This window comes from Perca flavescens, chromosome 7 (genome assembly GCF_004354835.1).
Source record: "Perca flavescens isolate YP-PL-M2 chromosome 7, PFLA_1.0, whole genome shotgun sequence".
In the NCBI taxonomy this organism is placed as follows: domain Eukaryota; kingdom Metazoa; phylum Chordata; class Actinopteri; order Perciformes; family Percidae; genus Perca; species Perca flavescens.
The window spans coordinates 20615171-20634806 of record NC_041337.1 but is presented as its reverse complement, the minus strand read 5'-3'; the positions used below and the strand labels follow the sequence as shown (position 1 = coordinate 20634806).

The window sequence follows — 19636 nt, the reverse complement described above, 5'->3', positions numbered from 1 at the left end:
GATTTAAAAAGAAACATTTGAACATGTGATGAAAAGAATTTAAATATTTCATCAGCCTCATAGAATCAGAGCAGCATGTGGCTTTTGGACTTTAATTACCTCGGTTTGACTATATATCTGCCCCAATTGAACGTTAATGAAAATGTATGAAAAAAACAATTCACTGTGAAACCAGTCAGGATGTAATGGTGTGTCTGGAGAAGAAATTGCTTTTTTACCCTCCGCTTCAGAAAATCATCTGAAATGCATCATGTTAGTTATCACCTGTTAGAAAGGGAGCAGTAAAGCAAACATTTATGAAAGGAGAACCCAATAGAGGAAGAGATCAGATGTATTTTCTTTTTCTCAGATGCAGGCTGATGCAGGATTCTGATCATATTTCTCAATATCTCTCTGAATGGCAGGGTTGGCAGACATTCAGGTTCAGCTTCTTTTTCTTTTTTTTACAGTTGCTTTTTATACATTTGCATGATTTGAAAAAGTAATCTCTTTCACCCAGCTACAGTAGTACAGATGCCAAACCAAAACAAAGTGATCCATTGGACAAACACTGACTGTGCCAGAACCCATAAATTGCTAATTTTGTTCTTGCAGAACAGAATTCTTTCTGAGTCTGATTCAAAAACATTTAGCAACTTTTGTTTGTCTAAAAACTTTTCCTACTGCTACTTTAAGTACGATTTTCCAAAAATGTGTAAGATTAGGACGTAAAACATTTTTTTTTTAAATGCTTTTGCTAAGATCTCCTTTTTCTAGCTTGCTGATGTGAGCTGCTTATTTCCTCGAACACTATCTAGCCATTTAAAACACCAAACAACTTATAATGAGAAGATACATACTGTACATTTAATCTTCATTGGCCCACTGCATGTTTGGCCGTCCCAGTGGGGCAAATTCTTTTGTTTTTAATGAGCTTTTGTGAGTTTTTCTCATCCACAATTAAAGGGGTAAGGTTGTGGGGCTGTGGTTTATTTTCATAATGTGGGTGTTTTGACGTCCTTTGAGACAGAAACAGTTATTAAGGGTTATACAAATAAACTTGTCTGACCTATCTTGGTGAATGTTCAGTGGAGAATAGGCTATAAAGGCTAATGCAATTTTAAAGTTGCCTGAAGGTTTTCCAGATTAATTGACCAAAACAGCAGTCAGCTTTCCTGAACTCTCTTCAGTTGAACACTGTAAGTCTGCCATTTTCTTTTCCATGGCTACAGTTAATCTGGATCCCATAAGCAGCACGCTCATTGTTTCATCCCTCCACTGCTAGCACTAGTTATCTTGTTTATTTTTTTTATCAGTCTGTCATGCAATCTGCTCCAAGCAGAGGATCTGTTAAATGCTTTTATTTTGCTTTTCTTACTTGATAAATCAGGTTATTTATGATTGTGAAGATTTGTTGTAGTACATTATTATATTTGCAGTTGTGTCACAAATCTCTTACATTAGCTACCATAGCACATATAGATCACAAAGATCTATTGGATAACAGCGGTGCACAAATAATATCTTAAAATATTTTGGCTTGTATATCTAAAATATTCAAATGTTCTAGCGAGCTGCTGGCTCATATACATCAAAGGAAGGAAGGGAAAGCACACATTCACAAATCAAATGAAATCTATATATTTGGAATTAAATGGATCAATGTTTCAGTAGCAAAAACAAGTAGTCTAATAATATGAGTTAATATAATACCAGGGATAACTGAACAAAGTTCAAGACTCTTTTCTGCATCCTACGTTACTGTCATGTTTTTGATGGTATCTTCCAGGTAATTCTTATCTCTGCTGCTCCTTATGAGACTTCTAATATACAAGGACTTCTTATCATGACTGCACTATTCAAAGAAAACATTAGGGAGAAAATGACAACAGAAGGCAAAGAGGCTGCAGCAAGTTTTTCATGATGATTTAAAAGACCTCAAGAGAAAATATCAGAACACAGATGATGGAGTGAAGTTCTCTCAAAGGTATTTTTTTGGTTTTGTTTTATATTCAAATTGCCATGAGTGTTTTTTAAAGTAATAGTCTTTGTCATCAGCCCCTCTCCCAAGCATGACAATGAAACCTAAGGAGCTTTTAACATCTCAACAGGTAACAAAAAGATGGAGTACCACTTTACATAATGCGTCACCTCTGGAATAGTTTACCTAGTCATGTAAGAACAGCTCGGACCATTGAAACGTTCAAGTCCATGCTTAAGACCCACTATTATTCATTGGCTTTCAATTCTAGTTGAGCTTTGATATCTTGACATTATTGACCTTATTCTTTTTCTACTGTCAGTTATTTTGTATTGTACATTGTGCCTTGTTTGTGTTTATTGTTTCGTTGCTTTTGTAGCATGTTAAGCACTTTGGTCAACTGAGGTTGTTTTTAAACGTGCTATATAAATAAAATTGAACTTGAACTTGAACTCCCCATTCTGGGTCACATTAATTATTGGAGTAATCTCTCTCGAATTTCTGTTTGAAACAGTTTCATGTAAAGATTACCACTTTTCATTTAACATGATGGATTAAAAAGCTGTTTCAAGCTTCAAACTGATGGTTTTATTACAAGTTCAATTCCAATCAGATTTTAGAGTACTGACATTAAGTAACACATGGCTGTCCAACAGATTTAGGTGAAGATAACAACTGTGCTGCATTGGAAAGTAGCTGCATTTATGTTTATTTAAAAAAAAAAAATCACAATTAGAGATCAATCACATTCCTGTCAACACAATCAGAATAAAATGGCTCTCAGTAGGATGTAGGTTGAACATTTTAGAACCATGAAAAAGATGATCCATTTTCTTCCTGCACATGTTTACCCACCTGGGTTAAGCCCAAGTTGTTCTCCTGGGAAGAGCCTTTCTCAACCATCTATGAATACACAATGTTTATTAGTTTACTATTGAACAGAAGGCGAGCCAGCAGTAGTATATTCTAACAACGACTTATTCTTGAATTTCCCCTGTGGAGATCAATAAAGGCTTATCTCATCTCATGACATTTCAATGGAAACGCATAGCAGGTAACCAACAATAGTTCTTAGCATTTGAAACAGGTCAATCTTTACGTTTTCTTTTGCTGGAGTGCTCAATTTAGTGTATTGCGCATACAATATTACAGTAAAGCAATCTTTTGTCAAGACATCTGCCAGAAATTTGGGCAGTATTTTTGGTGGTGAACATCTTTGACCTCCAGGTTAGTGGCAGTATCTTTCTCCCTATATTTAAGAAACAGGGTTTTGCCATCCGAGGAAAAGCATTCTACACTACTCTTTCTGTTGTGATATTTTTCTTTAGATTAAATTTGAGTTTCTGTAGATATTTAAAAATCATTTTGTATATGAAAGCAAAATCCAATAAAATGGTACAATGTGGTCTTGAATCACTTGCTGACAATTTCTTTGTTCGTCTTATTTTAGGGTCTCATTTGGGACAGACTGATTACAGATATTTATTATTCCACCAAATCCCTTATATCCCACATATCTGTCAAGAGTAAGTTACCACTCACTTCTGTCTATGAGCTTCCTTTTTCCTAAATGTTATGCAGAAATATGTCTGCATCCAATCAAAGCAAGAACAATAGTGGGAATACAGTATGTGTACATGGCCCAGTATCAGCAAATCCCAGACCTCACATTTAGGACTTGGTGTTTATCTGCGGTTTTGTGAATATGAAATTATATAAAGGTACACTAACAAGAAGACAAGAAACCACATTAATTGAAGTATGAATCTAAATGCTTCACATTAAGATTTGGACCTACATTGTATAAGTACTTGTTTGTCAATTTTCCTTCTCCCTCCATTGTATTACTTTACAGTGTCTTAAGGACCTACTAAATCAGAGGTGAACAGGTAGTAAAGGTAAAGATAAAAAACACTGTTACTTTGAGTGCATGTATGTGTGTCCATTTGTGTGATCTGGAGAGAGACCAACAGGACAGATCTGGGACACTCAGTCATCAACAGAAAAGCAGTAGAAAACTAAAACCAGAGCAGCCACTGATCCACTGAGAAACATTTCCATATGTGACAGGTTGTTCGCCTTTGATTAAGCTCTCAGATCTTCTCCATATTTTGTCATAGTCATTCATATTCATTCACACTATGGCCCTATTTTTATGATCTAGGTGCGTTCAGGGCATGTACAAATCCACTTTTGCTTGTTTAACGGCGGAAAAAAGGTTCCGTGCGTCAGGCGCATGGTTCAAAAGGGTTGTACTTATTGTTATATGTTTACAAAGTGAAAAAGTCCAAAATCCACACCAAAGGCACTTACCATCTCCAACAGAAAACACTGTTCACAAACTGCTCGAAACAGCTCTAATGTAGTCCAGCCTTTACTTCCGTGACAAATGTGCGTCACTTTGTAACACACGTTATAATGCTCACCTAGCTGCTATCGTGGCACGCCCTCATACTCTGCTTCTGACTGGGTAGTAGTCCTTACCTAGCTACTGCGCATTTGTGACTCCCAACAAAGATGGAATAGAAGTGTGATGCCTCACTCGGTAGCTAAAACAGAGAGCTCAACACACAGGATGAAAAGAGGAGCTGCAGCAATGTGCAGTACAACAAAAATACGGTGTTCTCTGAAAATTAAACCATGTAAACCTTTTCTGATATAACCTCTAAATACAATTATGAACCTGAAAATGACCATAATATGAGCACTTTAATAATCATAGGTGTGTTTTGGGCGTAACATGCAATAAACCAATCAGAGTGTCATCTCCCATTCCCTTTAAAAGCCAGGTACGTTTGTACCTTGGCGCATTGCTATTATGATGGCGGATTTGCTAAGCAGGAAGGAGAGATTTTCAGGAGAAGAAACTGATCTGCTCGTGCGTGAAGTGAAAGCACTCGAGCAGATCATATCATAATACTATTTCACATTGTTATATTTTTATTTTTAATCTTTTGCATGTTTGTGTGCTGCTGCGACTCCCTGTGTGTGTAACAAGCATAGTGTGCGCACGCTGTGCAGGAGCCTAGGCGCATTTTACTAAAGCGCTGTTAAAATAACAATGAAATGCTGCATTATTGACTGTAGACCAGGTTTTTGTTGGTCAATGGCGCGATTACTTTCCGCTGCCTCAAGATAGCAATAGGGCAAGAATGCACCTGAACACACCTCCCTGTAAGACCAGCACGCCCATGGGTGCACAGATGGGCGCAGGTGCATTTGCTATTTAAACAACGGGGGCGCTGGACGGGAAATTGACAACTGCATCGGTCTTAAACTAGCAAAGACACTTGCATCAGGCTTTGCGCTGCGCCGAGTGCTACATCATCCCATTTGGGGCGCACACTTTACTCACATGTCTCATGTGGAAACTTCCAGACCACTGAGTAAACACAGTCAATAATAACACTGAAGAAAATGTAGCATTGGGTAGCCGGGTAGATTAGAAAAAAGGATGAGTCAGGGGAGCCAAAGTAATGCATTTAGATCTACTGTATTAAATCTCACAGCAATGATTACGTGCCTTATTTCCATGTATTAGTCACTGCCATGACATTCTTACAATGCCCACAACACTAGCTAATTTCCTCTGTATTGCTGTAGCAAGTTTTAGCAAACTACTTAACTCCTAGCCTGGGACCCAGACAAATCTGCAAACTCATGTTTTATTTGTTCTGGGAGATGTGTCTGGTACCCCTCCTGTTCAGACAGATTTCTAGTCGACCAGGTCCTGGCCGGGCCAATTACAACCGTTTATGGGGCGGGTTTCAGACGATGACTTGAAACTTGCGGAACCTTTGCACTTCAACCAAAATGTGTTATGACGTCATTTTTACATTTGACGTCGGTCTTTGGCCAATGTGAGGCATCAATATTTGTTTGGTTTTCACGTACTTCCATATTATTAAGTGCCAGTCGGAGAATCGTTGATCACAAGCACATAGTGAGCATGAGCGTAACCAGTAGCTAAATTTATCATTTACAGTAAGCCAGGGTTGTGCAGGTTGTGACCAACTCTTTATTAGTTTTCACACCATTCACACAGAATGTCACAGTGTCGCGTTTATAAAGCTGACATATTAATGTTAAATAAGATAAAAGTAATTAAAGATTCCTTGACTTTGCTAAGAATTCTTAAAATGACATCTACTCTATAGTCTTTATTGAAAGAAGTAATATGCAAATATTTTTCATTTTATTAGTTTAACTACTGGACACAAGATGTCTTCTACCTAACTGAAAAGCCCATTCTCAGTATGTGTGTGATGGAGGTTTCAAGTTTTCACATCACACTACTGTAAGTTACATAACTGTCTTTCAGACTAGTTGTGATGTCTCGTACATAGACCTTAAACTCAGATTTAAGGTGAGCACAGAGAAACTTTCCCCCTTTAGCAGATAAATGACAAATCTGCCTTCTAGTGTCAAACACTGCATATATAAAAATGAATTATATGTTCTCAGACTTTCTGTGTCATTGCCCTAAGGAGTCTGGCACATAGGTAATATATAAATATACCGTGTATGCATAAAAACATCATTTCCAGACAAACATTATTTGACTTACCCTCCTTTGATGTAATCCAGGAAGGTGTGCTCTGACTCCACATTGAATGACAACAAGGACACCTGAGAAAAAAAGGTCCAAACAGATTATGTCATGCTTGGTAATTAAGGAAAGCTAAATCTACCAATCTACACATTAACACTGACCTCTGAGCTAACCACCCACAAAATGACTTATCCACGCAGAATGATTTTGACGCCTGGGCAGCATGTGTGCAGTGTGGCTGTGCACTGATGGATGATCAGTGTGATGGATAACTAGCCACAGATTTTAATTGCAGAGTCACCGCATAAAGCAAGAGCAGTCAAAGTACTCAGGCAGTAACAAAAGCTCTGGCTCATTTATAAGCATCCTTCACTGCTCTTCACTAATAGGACATAGACAAGAGTCCCTTCATGCATCACTATAGACTTGGTTATTCCCCCATTCAGGTCACAAGAATGTTTTCCCATCTACTTAAATTCACTGTCTGGATCAAAAGCCCGAAGACTGGGAATGGGACAAAAACATTTAACAGAGCTGAAATGCCTGGTGCAAACCACTTCGGGGAAACTTCCTGATGAATACAAAAGCAAAGGGGTGTGAGTGCACCAGGAGGTTTTCTCTTATCTCAGAACTCAGCCTCACCGTCCCAGAGTGGATGTATCTCTTTTTCTTTATTTTCTTCTTGGCGTTCACCACCTGGTGTGAAGATAGAATAGAAAACAAGGATGCTGATACAGTACTGAAACCTGAAGCACAATTTTTTTTTTTTTTTTTTTTTTTTCACCCTTGGGCAAGTAATAAAAACATCTTTGTCCTCCCACACCATGTCTGTAAGGGTAATGGAGAATAGGGCCTGAATCCAATAACTGCAGTAGGTGAGGATGAGATAGCATTGATCAAGCTTCACAGCAAGATACAGATTATTCAGGGGAATTTTTTTTTTAACCTTTATTTATCCAGGTAAGTCGATTGAGAACAATTTCTCATTTGCAACGACGACCTGTCACATTTAAAAGCACCACTGTCCTGCACATTACCAAGCTACGGGATGGTGGATCACCATATCTGTCCCAACCATTTATTTGTAATAAACAGAATGATAACCACATACAGTCTGAATTACATTAAAATGCTATGTAATGTGGGCAGTACTACAGTACTCCCTGCTTTAAATGAATGTTACATTTAGAGCCTGCAGGCAAAAACATGTGCACAATGGTAAGCCATCACGGTCCAATATCTCTACTGCTTATATTCTATGGGTCTGCACACAAACATAAAGCACAAGCCTGGAAAAACTGTGCGGTATAATAAAGTAAAAGGTATCCCACTCTCTCTTTTTTTCTCCTCCGTTCTGCCTCTGTGGTTTCTTATGCTACTCCTCAACTCCTCCAACACAGATGATGCCTCATAGCACCGTGGCCATCACTCAGTCACTGCCAGGTTCACATAATGTCACACACACATCACCCTCAATTACGGCAACCTCTGTTGGCATTAACCTGCTGTCATCTCAATTCACAGAGCTAATGTTTGCAGGCTCTGTTCATGTCAGGTGGAGTACTGGAATCTGCAAAGAGTTAACACAGTGGCCGGTGACCTATTCAAATTCTTAATGTGTCAACAATAAAAAAAGAGGGCTTCATGTCGTTTTTGACCACATCTTGAAAGTGATTCAAGGGCACTGACCTGGCAAAGATTGGATGAAGAAACTGCTGCGTTTCATTTTCTAATTAAAATACAGAAAGGTTTGGTGAAGGGTAATGGATGCACCTTCTTCTGCCATATCAGCAGTGTGAAAGGGCAACTCTGTATGCCACTCACTTATTCTGTCTCACTCTGTTTCTCCTTACCTATCCCCATCTACCCACCATCCTCCATTGGCCCTGTTCTTTCCTTAAGCCACCCCCATGACTAATTCACAGGCTAATGTAACATGGCAAGTGTTTTAATGAGCAGGGACCAATAGGCCTAGCAGTAACACCAATCTAACCCTCCAAGGACCATCCAAAAAAACTCTAATCAGCAGAATAGTTCTGCTGTTTCCCCATTTGTATTCTCCCCACGTTCCTCATCTGGTCAACTGCACCAGGGTGAGGAGAGACAGAGGAGGCCAGCTGTTAATCTCAAATAGCCTGGCTCAAACAACCACAGCCTCCTAAAGTCATTAAACTTTGGATAACAAGACCTTGCTAAGCCAAAGGGCACACTGATTTGGTCTTTAATCGAACTTGGTTTCTCACACTTATTCCCAGAAATGGAGCTTTGGTTTATTTTTGTGCCAAAGATGCATCCACACTTCATTCAGTAATAGGTTGTTCGCAGTTCTGTCCAGCTGCAGTATGCTCCATGTGCTTCACTTGCAACACATTAAGTAATGGATGTGGACGCACAAATATCTTATATATATTTTTATACAGATATACTGTAGATATCAGAACAACCCTTTTCTGGTAAGGCTATCTATTTTATAAAAAAAAATGAAATGTGTAACTACAAATCACTGTTTTAAATAAAGCTCCTCTGCTCTGAGGCTAAACAGAGAGGGTGATAACAGGATCGACTGTCTTTGTCTCCACTCACCTCGTAGACGTTTATCTGGTTCTGACCCCGACATAGCTCTTTATAAATGGTGGTGAATTCACCGATGAAATCATGGCTGGAGAAATAAGACAAAAACTGCATGACAAGCTGTTCATTCAGATACAGGTGTAAAACCCTGAGAGCTAGAAGATAAAAAATAGTTTGAGGAATTACAACACACAGCCACAGATGGAATCTAATAATCAATTGCTAAGAGCAAGTAAAGACCAAGTAAGTAGATTAAGTAAGATTGTGAATGTGATAAAAAATGTAATTCATGGAGGAGTTAAAGGAGAAACATGTAAACAGTGGGCAAGACATGGAGAAAGTTGTTGTTGTTGTTTGTGTGTGTGTGTGTGTGTGTGTGTGTGTGTGTGTGTGTGTGTGTGTGTGTGTGTGTGTGCATCCATTACCTCCCGTCTCTGTCCCAGTCATACACCTCCACTTTAATTGTCCTGTGAAACACATCAAAAGAGAGGGAAGTGTTGAGCACATTGATCAACCTGATCTCACAGACTTCCGTGAAATGAACATGGCCCCTTGACTCAAATCTGTAGTAGTTTCATGGAATCGCCAAAAATTCTGTGATAGGCCCACGGAATAATTCCGTGAAATGAACACGGCCCCTTAAGTTAAGGAAAAGGTTGTGGGTGGGCGGGACAACAATGGGTTGCGTTGAGGAAAAGAAGAACGGGACGGCCGTATACAGCAGACGAGTTGGGTTTAGGAAAAGAAGAATGGGACGGTTACGGTTAGGAATCATGAGACACAGGCTTTCATACCACTTGCTAGCGTTGTCACTCTTAATGCTATGTCATCTTCTCATTGACTTTACTTTGGATTGTTTTCCGTGGTGTGCACACTGAATTTTCACACATTCCGTGCCACACCACGTAATGCTGTGTTAACAGTTCGTGATCATTTCACGGAATTCTGTGAGACCAGGCTGGATGTAACACATATGCCACTACCTGAATATCCTTGAGGGGAAACTTCACAGTGAGCATTTCTGAAATGACGCAGCAAAAAAAAGAAGCTATTAAAGCTCATTAATTGTTAATGAAGGCTGAATTAAATCAAAAAGAGACTGCTCTGTGTTTTAAGATGCAAACATCTTTCTATGGAGAATCTAATTACATTAGCTAATGACAAATCCTTTAACCTAGACTGAGATCAATACACATTCACACAGCTTAGTTTCTGTAAAAAGAAAAAAAAGAAAAAGAAAAACATTTTACCAACCCACTGTTTACTAGTGTGTTTGTGTTTCTTTCAGAAGAGAGTTTGAGGTTGATAGAGTTGCCAGAAGTTTGGGTAAAACATTTGCCTGCACATGTCAAAGATAGAAAACTAACCTCTGGGGAGGAAGCATATTTTGCAAGTTCCCGAAATAAGTTGGAAGGCGAGAAACCAAATAGGTAAGCTTGAGATAATTCACTGAGAATAAGGAAAAGCGCTTCCTCTTTTCTTCTTTATCTGATGGAAAGATCAGTGGCCTACCCTCCTCCTTCCATCAGCTGCTGTCAACCATATGTCTCTGGGTCCAGGGGGAGGCAGGGTGATGGAGGGCTGCCCTGTTATCCTGACCTGAACTCATTCTGTCTGCACTTAACATATTTCCCCTCCTATAACAAACGTTTGCAACCCATGTAGTGCAGAGAGAGATAAGGCAAGAATTGTACTTGTACAAAACCAGTTCTCACTTTAAATACTGAAACAATATATAATACAGCCAGATTTCAGAGTCAGAGAAAAATCTAATCGTTCTTGTACTTTTGACTAAAAGACTAATGTGTTTCGACAGCCAGGGCAGATGATTCCCCAGTGATGTCAGTCAACATCAATTTTCTCTAATGTAATTTTCTTGCAACTAATGATGCGGGTCATAAGAGGCACTACGACACGATCAAATCTACTGGTGAAGATACAGAGAATTAGTTCCTGGATCTTATTTCAGTTCCTGCATCCACTGCACGTTTGAGTGGAAATGGAATATCTGATCACTAACAAAGCAAGATGACTACAAGAAATTTGATAGATTCACATGAGGTCAAAGAAGTTCAAAGCCTTTCGAATAACTGCACATACATACTGTGGGTCAAAACGATTTAGCAATTATAACAAAGCTATTATATTTTAAACATATTTAAAATTTGATTTGCTGAGAAGTAGAGAATCAAAATAATGAAGATTGCAGTTTTGCTCTGCTGTGTAGATCTTGGAAATAGAGTATGTCAAAAAAAGCTAACTTTAAATATTTTACAGGAAATGTCGGGGAGACCCAAAAACACAGAATCCTCAAAAGGGAATCCCGCTTCTTTAATGCGTCCTCCCCATCTGTCTGACCCAATTAGCTTCTCGAGGCAGGTGAGCAGAGACGGGATCGGAGGGTAGAACCTCGTTTGACACCCAGCGTGGTGGAGAGAGCGAGGTTTGCACAAACGCACAAACACACACACAGAGCAGGGCTCTTCTGTTGTACCAGCCACCTGTCAACATCTATAGAACGATGAGTACAGCCACTCTTCCTCCCCCTATCACTTTCTTTCTCTCTCCTATTTTTTATTTTCCTGCCAAACTCCCTGCTCCTCAGGTGTCCCGCAAGACTCTGAAGAGATTAGATATTAAATGAGATGCCACTGAAGCAGCCAATCAGAAAACTTAAGATGCTCTGAAATGCTGGTTTTGGGTAAATCAATGAACAGCCAGGCAATGTAGCATGTAGTCACAGACAGGCCTGTAATAATTCTCTATTACAGCAGCAGATAAAATAACGGTAGAAAATCAATGGTGTCTAAATTTGACGCACCAAAACCATTTTGAAATAAGTACACAGCATATTGAAATGCTGCGTGTCTTTGATTTTCACTGGAAAATTACACTCCATCTGAGTATGTGTGAGTGTGCAGAACACTTTATTGTACATCCTCATTCATCTTACCTATCATAGTCTCCATTGCAGAGCGCTCTGACAGGGATGGAGAAGGGCTGCCACACAGGGTTCAGCGTGTTCTTCACCACTTCGGTCTTGTGGCAAATGGTAAACCTGGAGACGCAGGTCAACAGAGATTTAAAATCCTAAACACAGTAATAAAATCATTCTGCTATGCTTTTCTTTGAGATCATGTCTGCATGAATTCCTCTCTATGCAGCTGAGTTCAGGGGATTCCAATGTAATTTTCTCGACCTTGGTTCACTTCCTCTTTGAGCTCCACACCCTCCTACATGTCCCCCACTGAGAAGCATATGCAAGAGACACACTCACGTGCCATCCTCGTTGCTTCTGTAGAAGACCATGAAGGGGTCTGACTTTCCAAAGAAGTCCTTTTTATCTAGTTTGTTGGCACAGAATTGCATGGTGGCATAATCCTTCAGAAAAAAAGGAAAAACAGAGAGTCAGAGAAATGAAAAGACAAAAAACTAAAGGACATTGTAAATCCATGCTTCTGCCTCTGTCTGCCTCCTGTTGTTTGTTTATACATGCTGTGTGCCAAGATATAAAAGCATTGAAGCACCAAATAAAAGCAAAGTGCTGACTGAATCCTAATAAGAGCAGAGCAAAGCTAGCTAGTGGTTGCTCGTTTCCAAAACCTGCAAATGCATTCATTAGCATTTCTTTATGCAACTCATGCATAACAACAGTGGATGGGATAAGGGGTATCAAATTGAAAATACCTTGTTGGGCTGCATATAATCATAGTAACAGTATGAGAGACCATGCAGAGGCAGAAATGGATTCTAAAACCCTGCATATGGAGAAAGAGGTAGTGGGGGGGGCTGTGTACAGAAGGATATCGAGGGTGTGAGTGCAGCTAATGATACATTAGAAAAGCTAGTATTATCATAATTATACTCATTTAGGCAGCATTTCAATGTGCACTGCCATTAGAAGGACAATGAACATGCCCCATAATGCTCTTGGCTCCAGATAAGTCTCCCTGTGGTCAAGGTATTAGTCTGCATTTTATAATGATGAGACATAGTGGGCACAGATTGGAAAAGTAAATGTCCACATCAGAAGAAACTCTGCTAAGTATGCCTTGGACAGGACACAGACCAGCTTCTGAGGCAACCACTGATAAAAAGATGGATGTGACTACATAGATATTTAGTAAAAACTCCTGAAAATGTAGCTTATTAAAGCAGGGCTGTTGTATATCTATCTATCAATTTCTACAGTATACTGTAGGTAGAGAACACTTTTTCCAATTTGTGTAGCTGGATACGGAACAGCCAAGTTATAGAGACATCCACTGTGCAGTTTGTACCTTAAGAGTGTGAAGCTCATCAAGGGGGTGGATTTTCACAATAACATCTCATTTGCAATGTTCCCATAGCAGCTTGTTTTTGCTGAGGTCAGTTATCCAAGCCCTTAAAAATACAGGCATCCTATAACTGTCCTGCTCAACTCTGACACAGCCTCTACAATTACACTATCATGGCAACACAGTGCCTTAAGCCTTCATTAGGCACATATAACACATACCCACTTTGGTGCCTAGCAGTGTTCTCTTATTAAGTGGGGAAAAAGGCAGAACATTAATTTCAGCCACTGAGGTTTAAGAGCAGCAGGGGAATACTGAGTGTAGTCTGCATCCTTCTGTCCTATTTTTTGCTCCTCCAAGATAGCGCTGCATGGGATAAGTGGCAGAGCAATGCACACTGTCACATTCAGAAAGTGGGACTGGTCTTTCATAGGAATACGAAGCAATGCAGACAATACCTATGACCTCTTCAGGATAGCACACTGTAGTGAATCACCAAATGAATTATGAGCAAGAGGATTATATCAATCATAACACATTTCCTCATGTCATACAATCCAAAATATCAATGTTAATTGGGTTTATTGTTGACTATAGGAACGGTTATGATGAAGTATAATTGAAAGGTAACCTGGTGATTATATACTGTACATACACTCAAGAGAAAGATATGAAATAACTATGTATATCTTTATATGAACTACACCATATTTGAACAGGCAAAAATAAAACACTCTGTGATTAATTGTAAAGTGTTGCCTGCTTTACTTATTAAAACAGCCAGAGCTGCTGCTGGACTGTGAGGAAGATCTGAGAGAGAGCCAGCCACTGCTCAGCATGTCATGTGCCAGAGTTAACAACAAAGAAAAAGCCTTTGATCCATGCAGAGGCTGCTGCTCTGTCTAATGATACCTGGCATTTCCACCACGAAGGGGGGAGCCAAGCCGCTTCTTGGTTAAGAGTCCCCACAGAACTTCCCCAGTTGATTCCCACTCTGCTGGTTTCAGTTTCCCCAAACAGGAGTTGCGGTGTTTACCTCAGGCGAAGCAGCAACTTGGCTACCTCCATTTATTGGTCACAGGTGGATTATAGAATAAACACCATCCAGATGGATGTTAACAATTTCAAACTGCTATAATTCCCAGGTGTGGGACTTGTACTGACAGCTGGGTCTTCAGATAATTCTATAATATGCCTTTTCTCTCAGTTCCTTTTTCTTTACCCAAACATGAGGTATTTCCATTCAGGGTCAAATTCCTTGTAAACAGGGCAAGTCTGGAGTGACATGTCAAGTCCGTGTCTCTCTAACTGAGTCTGGGAGAAAGGAAACGTCATTTGTACCAGTCATGATCATTTGCATTTATATTACAAAACCGCTTCTTGAAGTGGTGCTTTGCAATGATCATGCTTACTTCTATCATTGCAGATCCACTGCACCTGATGACTCACAGCAGCCCTTCAATGGCTGTGCTGGCTTCAATCCAGCAAGAGCCAAATCAGTATTGTTATCTCTGCAGTTTTATTATCAGCATGGCTTATCTGTATCACTCTAATTGGGGGCTGTTTATTTGTCAGGAAATAAATGGTGCTATTAGTAAAACTTCCTCAAAGTCAGGCACAACAACTGTGCTTTTTACGCAACATGTATGACTGGAAGTTACAAAGCTTTAGGATATCATAAAACATTCATACAGCTCAATGGCTTGCTTTATAGCCTCAGAGGGAGGCCAGTTGTTCTGGCCAATAAGTCTTGCTACTTTGCCGCACTGGCAGCAGTATAATGTGATTATTTACTATCTCCATTTAGCAGTGCAGAGAGAAAGCCAATGGGCATTAGTAGACACAGGTTATTAACACAGATTCATGAATTAACACACCACACATAGGAGGAAAGGTCTGTTTTAGTGATTGGAACGAAGGCCAGCTCATTAAATAGCCATTCAAACTCACAGCATATTCACTATGTACACAATTTCCAAATGACCAAAGCAATGGCAAAGAGACATGGTGTATCCTGCTGGTTTAATGGGGGCAGTTATGACACAATATATCTAACTGAAGCCAAGGCTATTAAACAAGCCACTTCACTTCAGCAGGTTTTTGAATATTGCTATATTTGCATTATGTGACAAACACAACATTTAACAGCGACATGGCATAATCAGCTGCAGTCAATATGTTCAATTGAACTTTAATGCAGCGTTGTTAAAGGGCCCATTTTAAATTAGATCAGTGAACATTGCAAAGCATTTATCATGAAACCTACATTGTAAGCAAATAAAAAAAGATATGAGTTAAAGCTGTTAAGACTTACTCTGCAGTTTCCCAGCTCCTCAGCAGACAAGATAATGGTCCCACATTTCTTCCCAGGTATGCCACTGTGAAAAAAAGTGTGAAATAATTTACTCTTACGACAAAGATTGTTCACAGCACAACATTAAAGATCCACTCGATTCTTTTTGTTAGTGGCTTGAATGGCATTGAGAGGCACTGTGTCACCTCCTGTATGCTATTTCCACCAGAGAGTATACCAGAAACTGAAATAATAATACTTAGAAAGATTACAGTGTTTTCTGCAGTCACACTTTCCACTTGAGGCTGTTTTTTAGAATTACAGCTTTAATCACACTAATCTCTCAATAATGGTTTAACAATGTATTATGTCTATAATTGCTGAATTGCTGCTTGTTGTTGTCATTGGGATGCTCTTTTGAGTTTTCTTTCTACTTTTTTTTTTAATGATGATTTTTTTGGGGTTTTTCCACCTTTAACTGATAGGACAGCTAGGTTGGAGAGAGGAGGAAGACATGTATATGTGTATAAGCAGGCAAATATGTGCGCCTGCTCCTCCCACTGAGCCAACCCGGCCACTTCTTTCTACTTTTTTTCCATTTCAATGTTTTTTTATACAGCACACTTTTCTTACTTTACTTGATCCTATAACGCATTACATAGTGTGACATTAGAGTGACAGTCTCATGGCTTTTGCCACTGTCTCTGAATCAAAAAAAATACTGGTTTTTCAGTTTTTTTATTACAATGTGGAACCAAACTGCTAAGACACAAAAGTCTGATCCCTGTTTGCTGCCGGCATTACACTGAGCCTTGAAAGCTCTGCAAACTCTGCAGTTGTTTACCGCCAATTCCCGCTCCAGCAGATGATCAAGACATTTCGTAGCACAAGAGAGGTTCCCTGTGTGTCTGTGTTTCTGTGCTTCACCTATTCAGTAGCATGACAACACAATAACGCTTACAAAAATAGAGACAGAGTTTCTCCCAGGTTGTCCTAAATTTTTTATAGCGGTATTTTTTTTTAAAGCGGAACAAAATGGGATTTTCTTTGATATACAATCTCTCCAACTCTCTGCATCCACTGAAGCTGCACCAAGAACCAGAGCCCATTCCACCCAACACAGAGCAAAACACCATATCTACTTTCCCATCATACAGGAGCACTCCAGCTGCTGACACTCTTGTCATCTTTTCAGATAAAGAAGGAAATTACATGGGAGTCCTGCAGCGGCCTTAGCTGGAGAGCAATCATTAGAAGGTCAGACTTGCTGCAGATCCTCATCAAGCTGCGACAGTTGATCTGACTGGCAGTAATACTGAATTCCATATTGCTAAATGGGAGGCATCCTTTGACTACAGCAGCAGAAGCTTGCATTATTTACAAAGACAGTCACGCACAAACATGCAATGGCTAAACATACAGTACTGTGTATGCCAGGGGACCTATAAGAGGTGTAGCATGTTTCCTAGCTCGTGCAGAAAGTGTTGTAGTGTTTTCAAGAGCTATGGTACAGGGTGCTTCCATTAACCTTTACTGGCCTCTCTCTGGTTTTCCAGGCCCATAATACATGCATCTATAAAAGCAACTGTATGATGCATCAACTTTGATCAATACCTTAATATAAATCCACTGACCAAAAGTATCCAACTGGAAATGCTGCACACCCCCCCCATTTGTGCAAGAGAACTTTCCTACTCAGCCTTTAATGATGCAAAATGTAAAATGAAGCCATCACACTCTGAGAGGTCAGGCCCACTTCATTCCCTGGCTCTATCGTCAAGCTCCATGGAGACCAATCTCAAGGTGAATTAACTGTCCTTGAATTATTGATGTTTCACTCTAAGTCGCCACCGTGCAGTTTGATGATGCCTCAAAGAGCCAGTAGACCCCTCACCAATGAGGCCAATAAACACTGCACACTCCACAGGTCAAATGATCTCCCTGGGTTCACGATTAGACCAATACTCCTTTCAAACTGGGAAATGAGACCAAGTGGTTGGTAAAATATCAGCTCCAAACACGTTTAGATGCACCACCCTGCTCTAATCTCTGCTGCTGAGATGAGAGCAGGTACCAAAAGGGCAATGGTCTTTTAAATTAGGCATGCATTATTAAGTGCGGCATTTTCTCTGACAATGACTAGTTAACTTGAAGAGCAAACAAGCACCGAGTGGATAAATACAGTTCCTGTCATTTATCTGTGGCACAAGAGTTCCTTTTTATTGACCAGACTTGCAATTTTTCTGCTAGTTCTAAGAGCTTCTGCACTGAAATGTGACTGCTGGTGATATGGAGTGTCCTGCATTAAGAGGCCTCTTTTACTAAGCACTCATTCAATGATGGTTCCTCATTGGGAAAAGGCTTTGATGATGAAATTATGTGAAATGCATTGCTGCGGCCCTCCTTGCTGTACTATCTGCATGTGAACAATGCCTACTGTCTGACTGCTGTGAGGAACTGACAGGCTTTAATCAGTTGGTCATGTAAATGTATGTCTTATTTTTCTTCACTGATTCTGCTGCTGCTCAAACATTTGAATATTCAAATTACAACAACCACACACCATTACGATTTTGTGATGTTTAACAGCCGGGCAATCCCCAGCTATTGACAGATATTTTTATTTACGTGCCCATCCCACACGGAATTACATGACACCAACACAACAGTAATTCATTCCACAGCTTCCAGTCCAATGTCCACAAACAACGTTCTCCACTTTGCACAAAACAAAGAACAAATAAAACCTACCACAGCAGCCATAACACAACAGTGCAACCCATAAATTGTCCAACTAGAGCCAAACACCTCATATACAAAACAAAACCACAGAACAAAAAAAAATAATAAAAAAAATAACAGGGGATGTCACTTCCAGACAGAGAATCGATACAAAGCAGTCTTCCTTTTAGCCCATGCTTGTTCTAATAGGTCTGCAAATAAAGATGTGTTAAAGATCTATATCCTGCCTCATCTCTTTTACGTCAACTTAGTTAAATAATTGCAATCTTAAATCATGATAATATGGACAATACAAAGCAAAATGAATTTAATTTCATTAAGATCACACAAATTGATTAATCAAGGGCATTGTTCATTTTAACTTGGTCAAGTTTGTTAGTAATTAGTCAATAATCGTTTGCCATGCTCTCCTTCAACAAGCGAGGGGGCAGGTCACAGGGGAGATTTAAAAGGGGCGCTTTTCCCCTTATCTGCAGAAAAACTCCCCAAATACTATTAACTATACTATTGCAAAATTATAGTTTGTTTATATCAACTAAGATTGGTTTCTTGACACCACGCAATGCATGCTGGGTAGTAAGTATGACTCAAGTATACATCATTGTTCGCTCGTTCCCTCGGCCCACAGAGAATCACTCTCACAGTAGTCCACTTGAGTGTCACAGTATTGGAAGTTAACCACAGCTTGTTAAACCATTATTGAAATACATTGCTTGACCCTCTGAGCTTTCCTCTGCTCCCACTATCAGGCAAGAAGTTCCACTTGAACACAAAAATATCAAAATCTAATATTGAATATTGCATGAAATTTACTAATCAAATTAATGCTCCCCAAAGCAGGATCCCTTCCATGTTGGCATACACTTTAAACTTTCTTCAATTGCCACCTTTAACAATGAATGCTCCAAATGTTTAGCCACACTACTGGGCAGGCTGTAAGAATAGCGCAATCATCACACTTTCATGCTGTGCCAGTGATACAGGGTATCTATTTGATTATGTCAAACAACAGAGAACAAAAATATGTTTTATTGCATGATGTCACGTACATTCATAAGTGAAATAACTGCCCAACAACATTTAGTGCCTTCGTGCATCATGGTGCCCATCCACAATGTAAAATAGAAGAACATTTTAACATGAAACATTACCTATATGATTGGTTAGAATTAAATATTGTATATATTTAGTTTAAAGCTGCAGGACCCTCCCATCACCTCACATGCTGGAGTGAGATTGTA

At 39.5% G+C, this 19636-nt stretch overlaps 1 protein-coding gene across 1 annotated transcript in view; it reads right to left on the bottom strand.

The window, feature by feature from the left end:
- The window catches only part of cpne5a (copine Va), a 32621-nt gene extending 15642 nt beyond the window's left edge, over positions 1-16979 (bottom strand). Inside the window, exons 1-7 of the mRNA XM_028582597.1 lie at positions 16866-16979; positions 12361-12464; positions 12037-12141; positions 9509-9550; positions 9096-9171; positions 7155-7208; positions 6528-6589 (exon numbers count right to left, since the gene is read on the bottom strand). Of these exons, the coding sequence (XP_028438398.1) occupies positions 6528-6589; positions 7155-7208; positions 9096-9171; positions 9509-9550; positions 12037-12141; positions 12361-12464; positions 16866-16979 (557 nt within the window). The remainder of the gene's footprint in view (positions 1-6527; positions 6590-7154; positions 7209-9095; positions 9172-9508; positions 9551-12036; positions 12142-12360; positions 12465-16865) is intronic.
- Positions 16980-19636: the final 2657 nt, after the last annotated feature.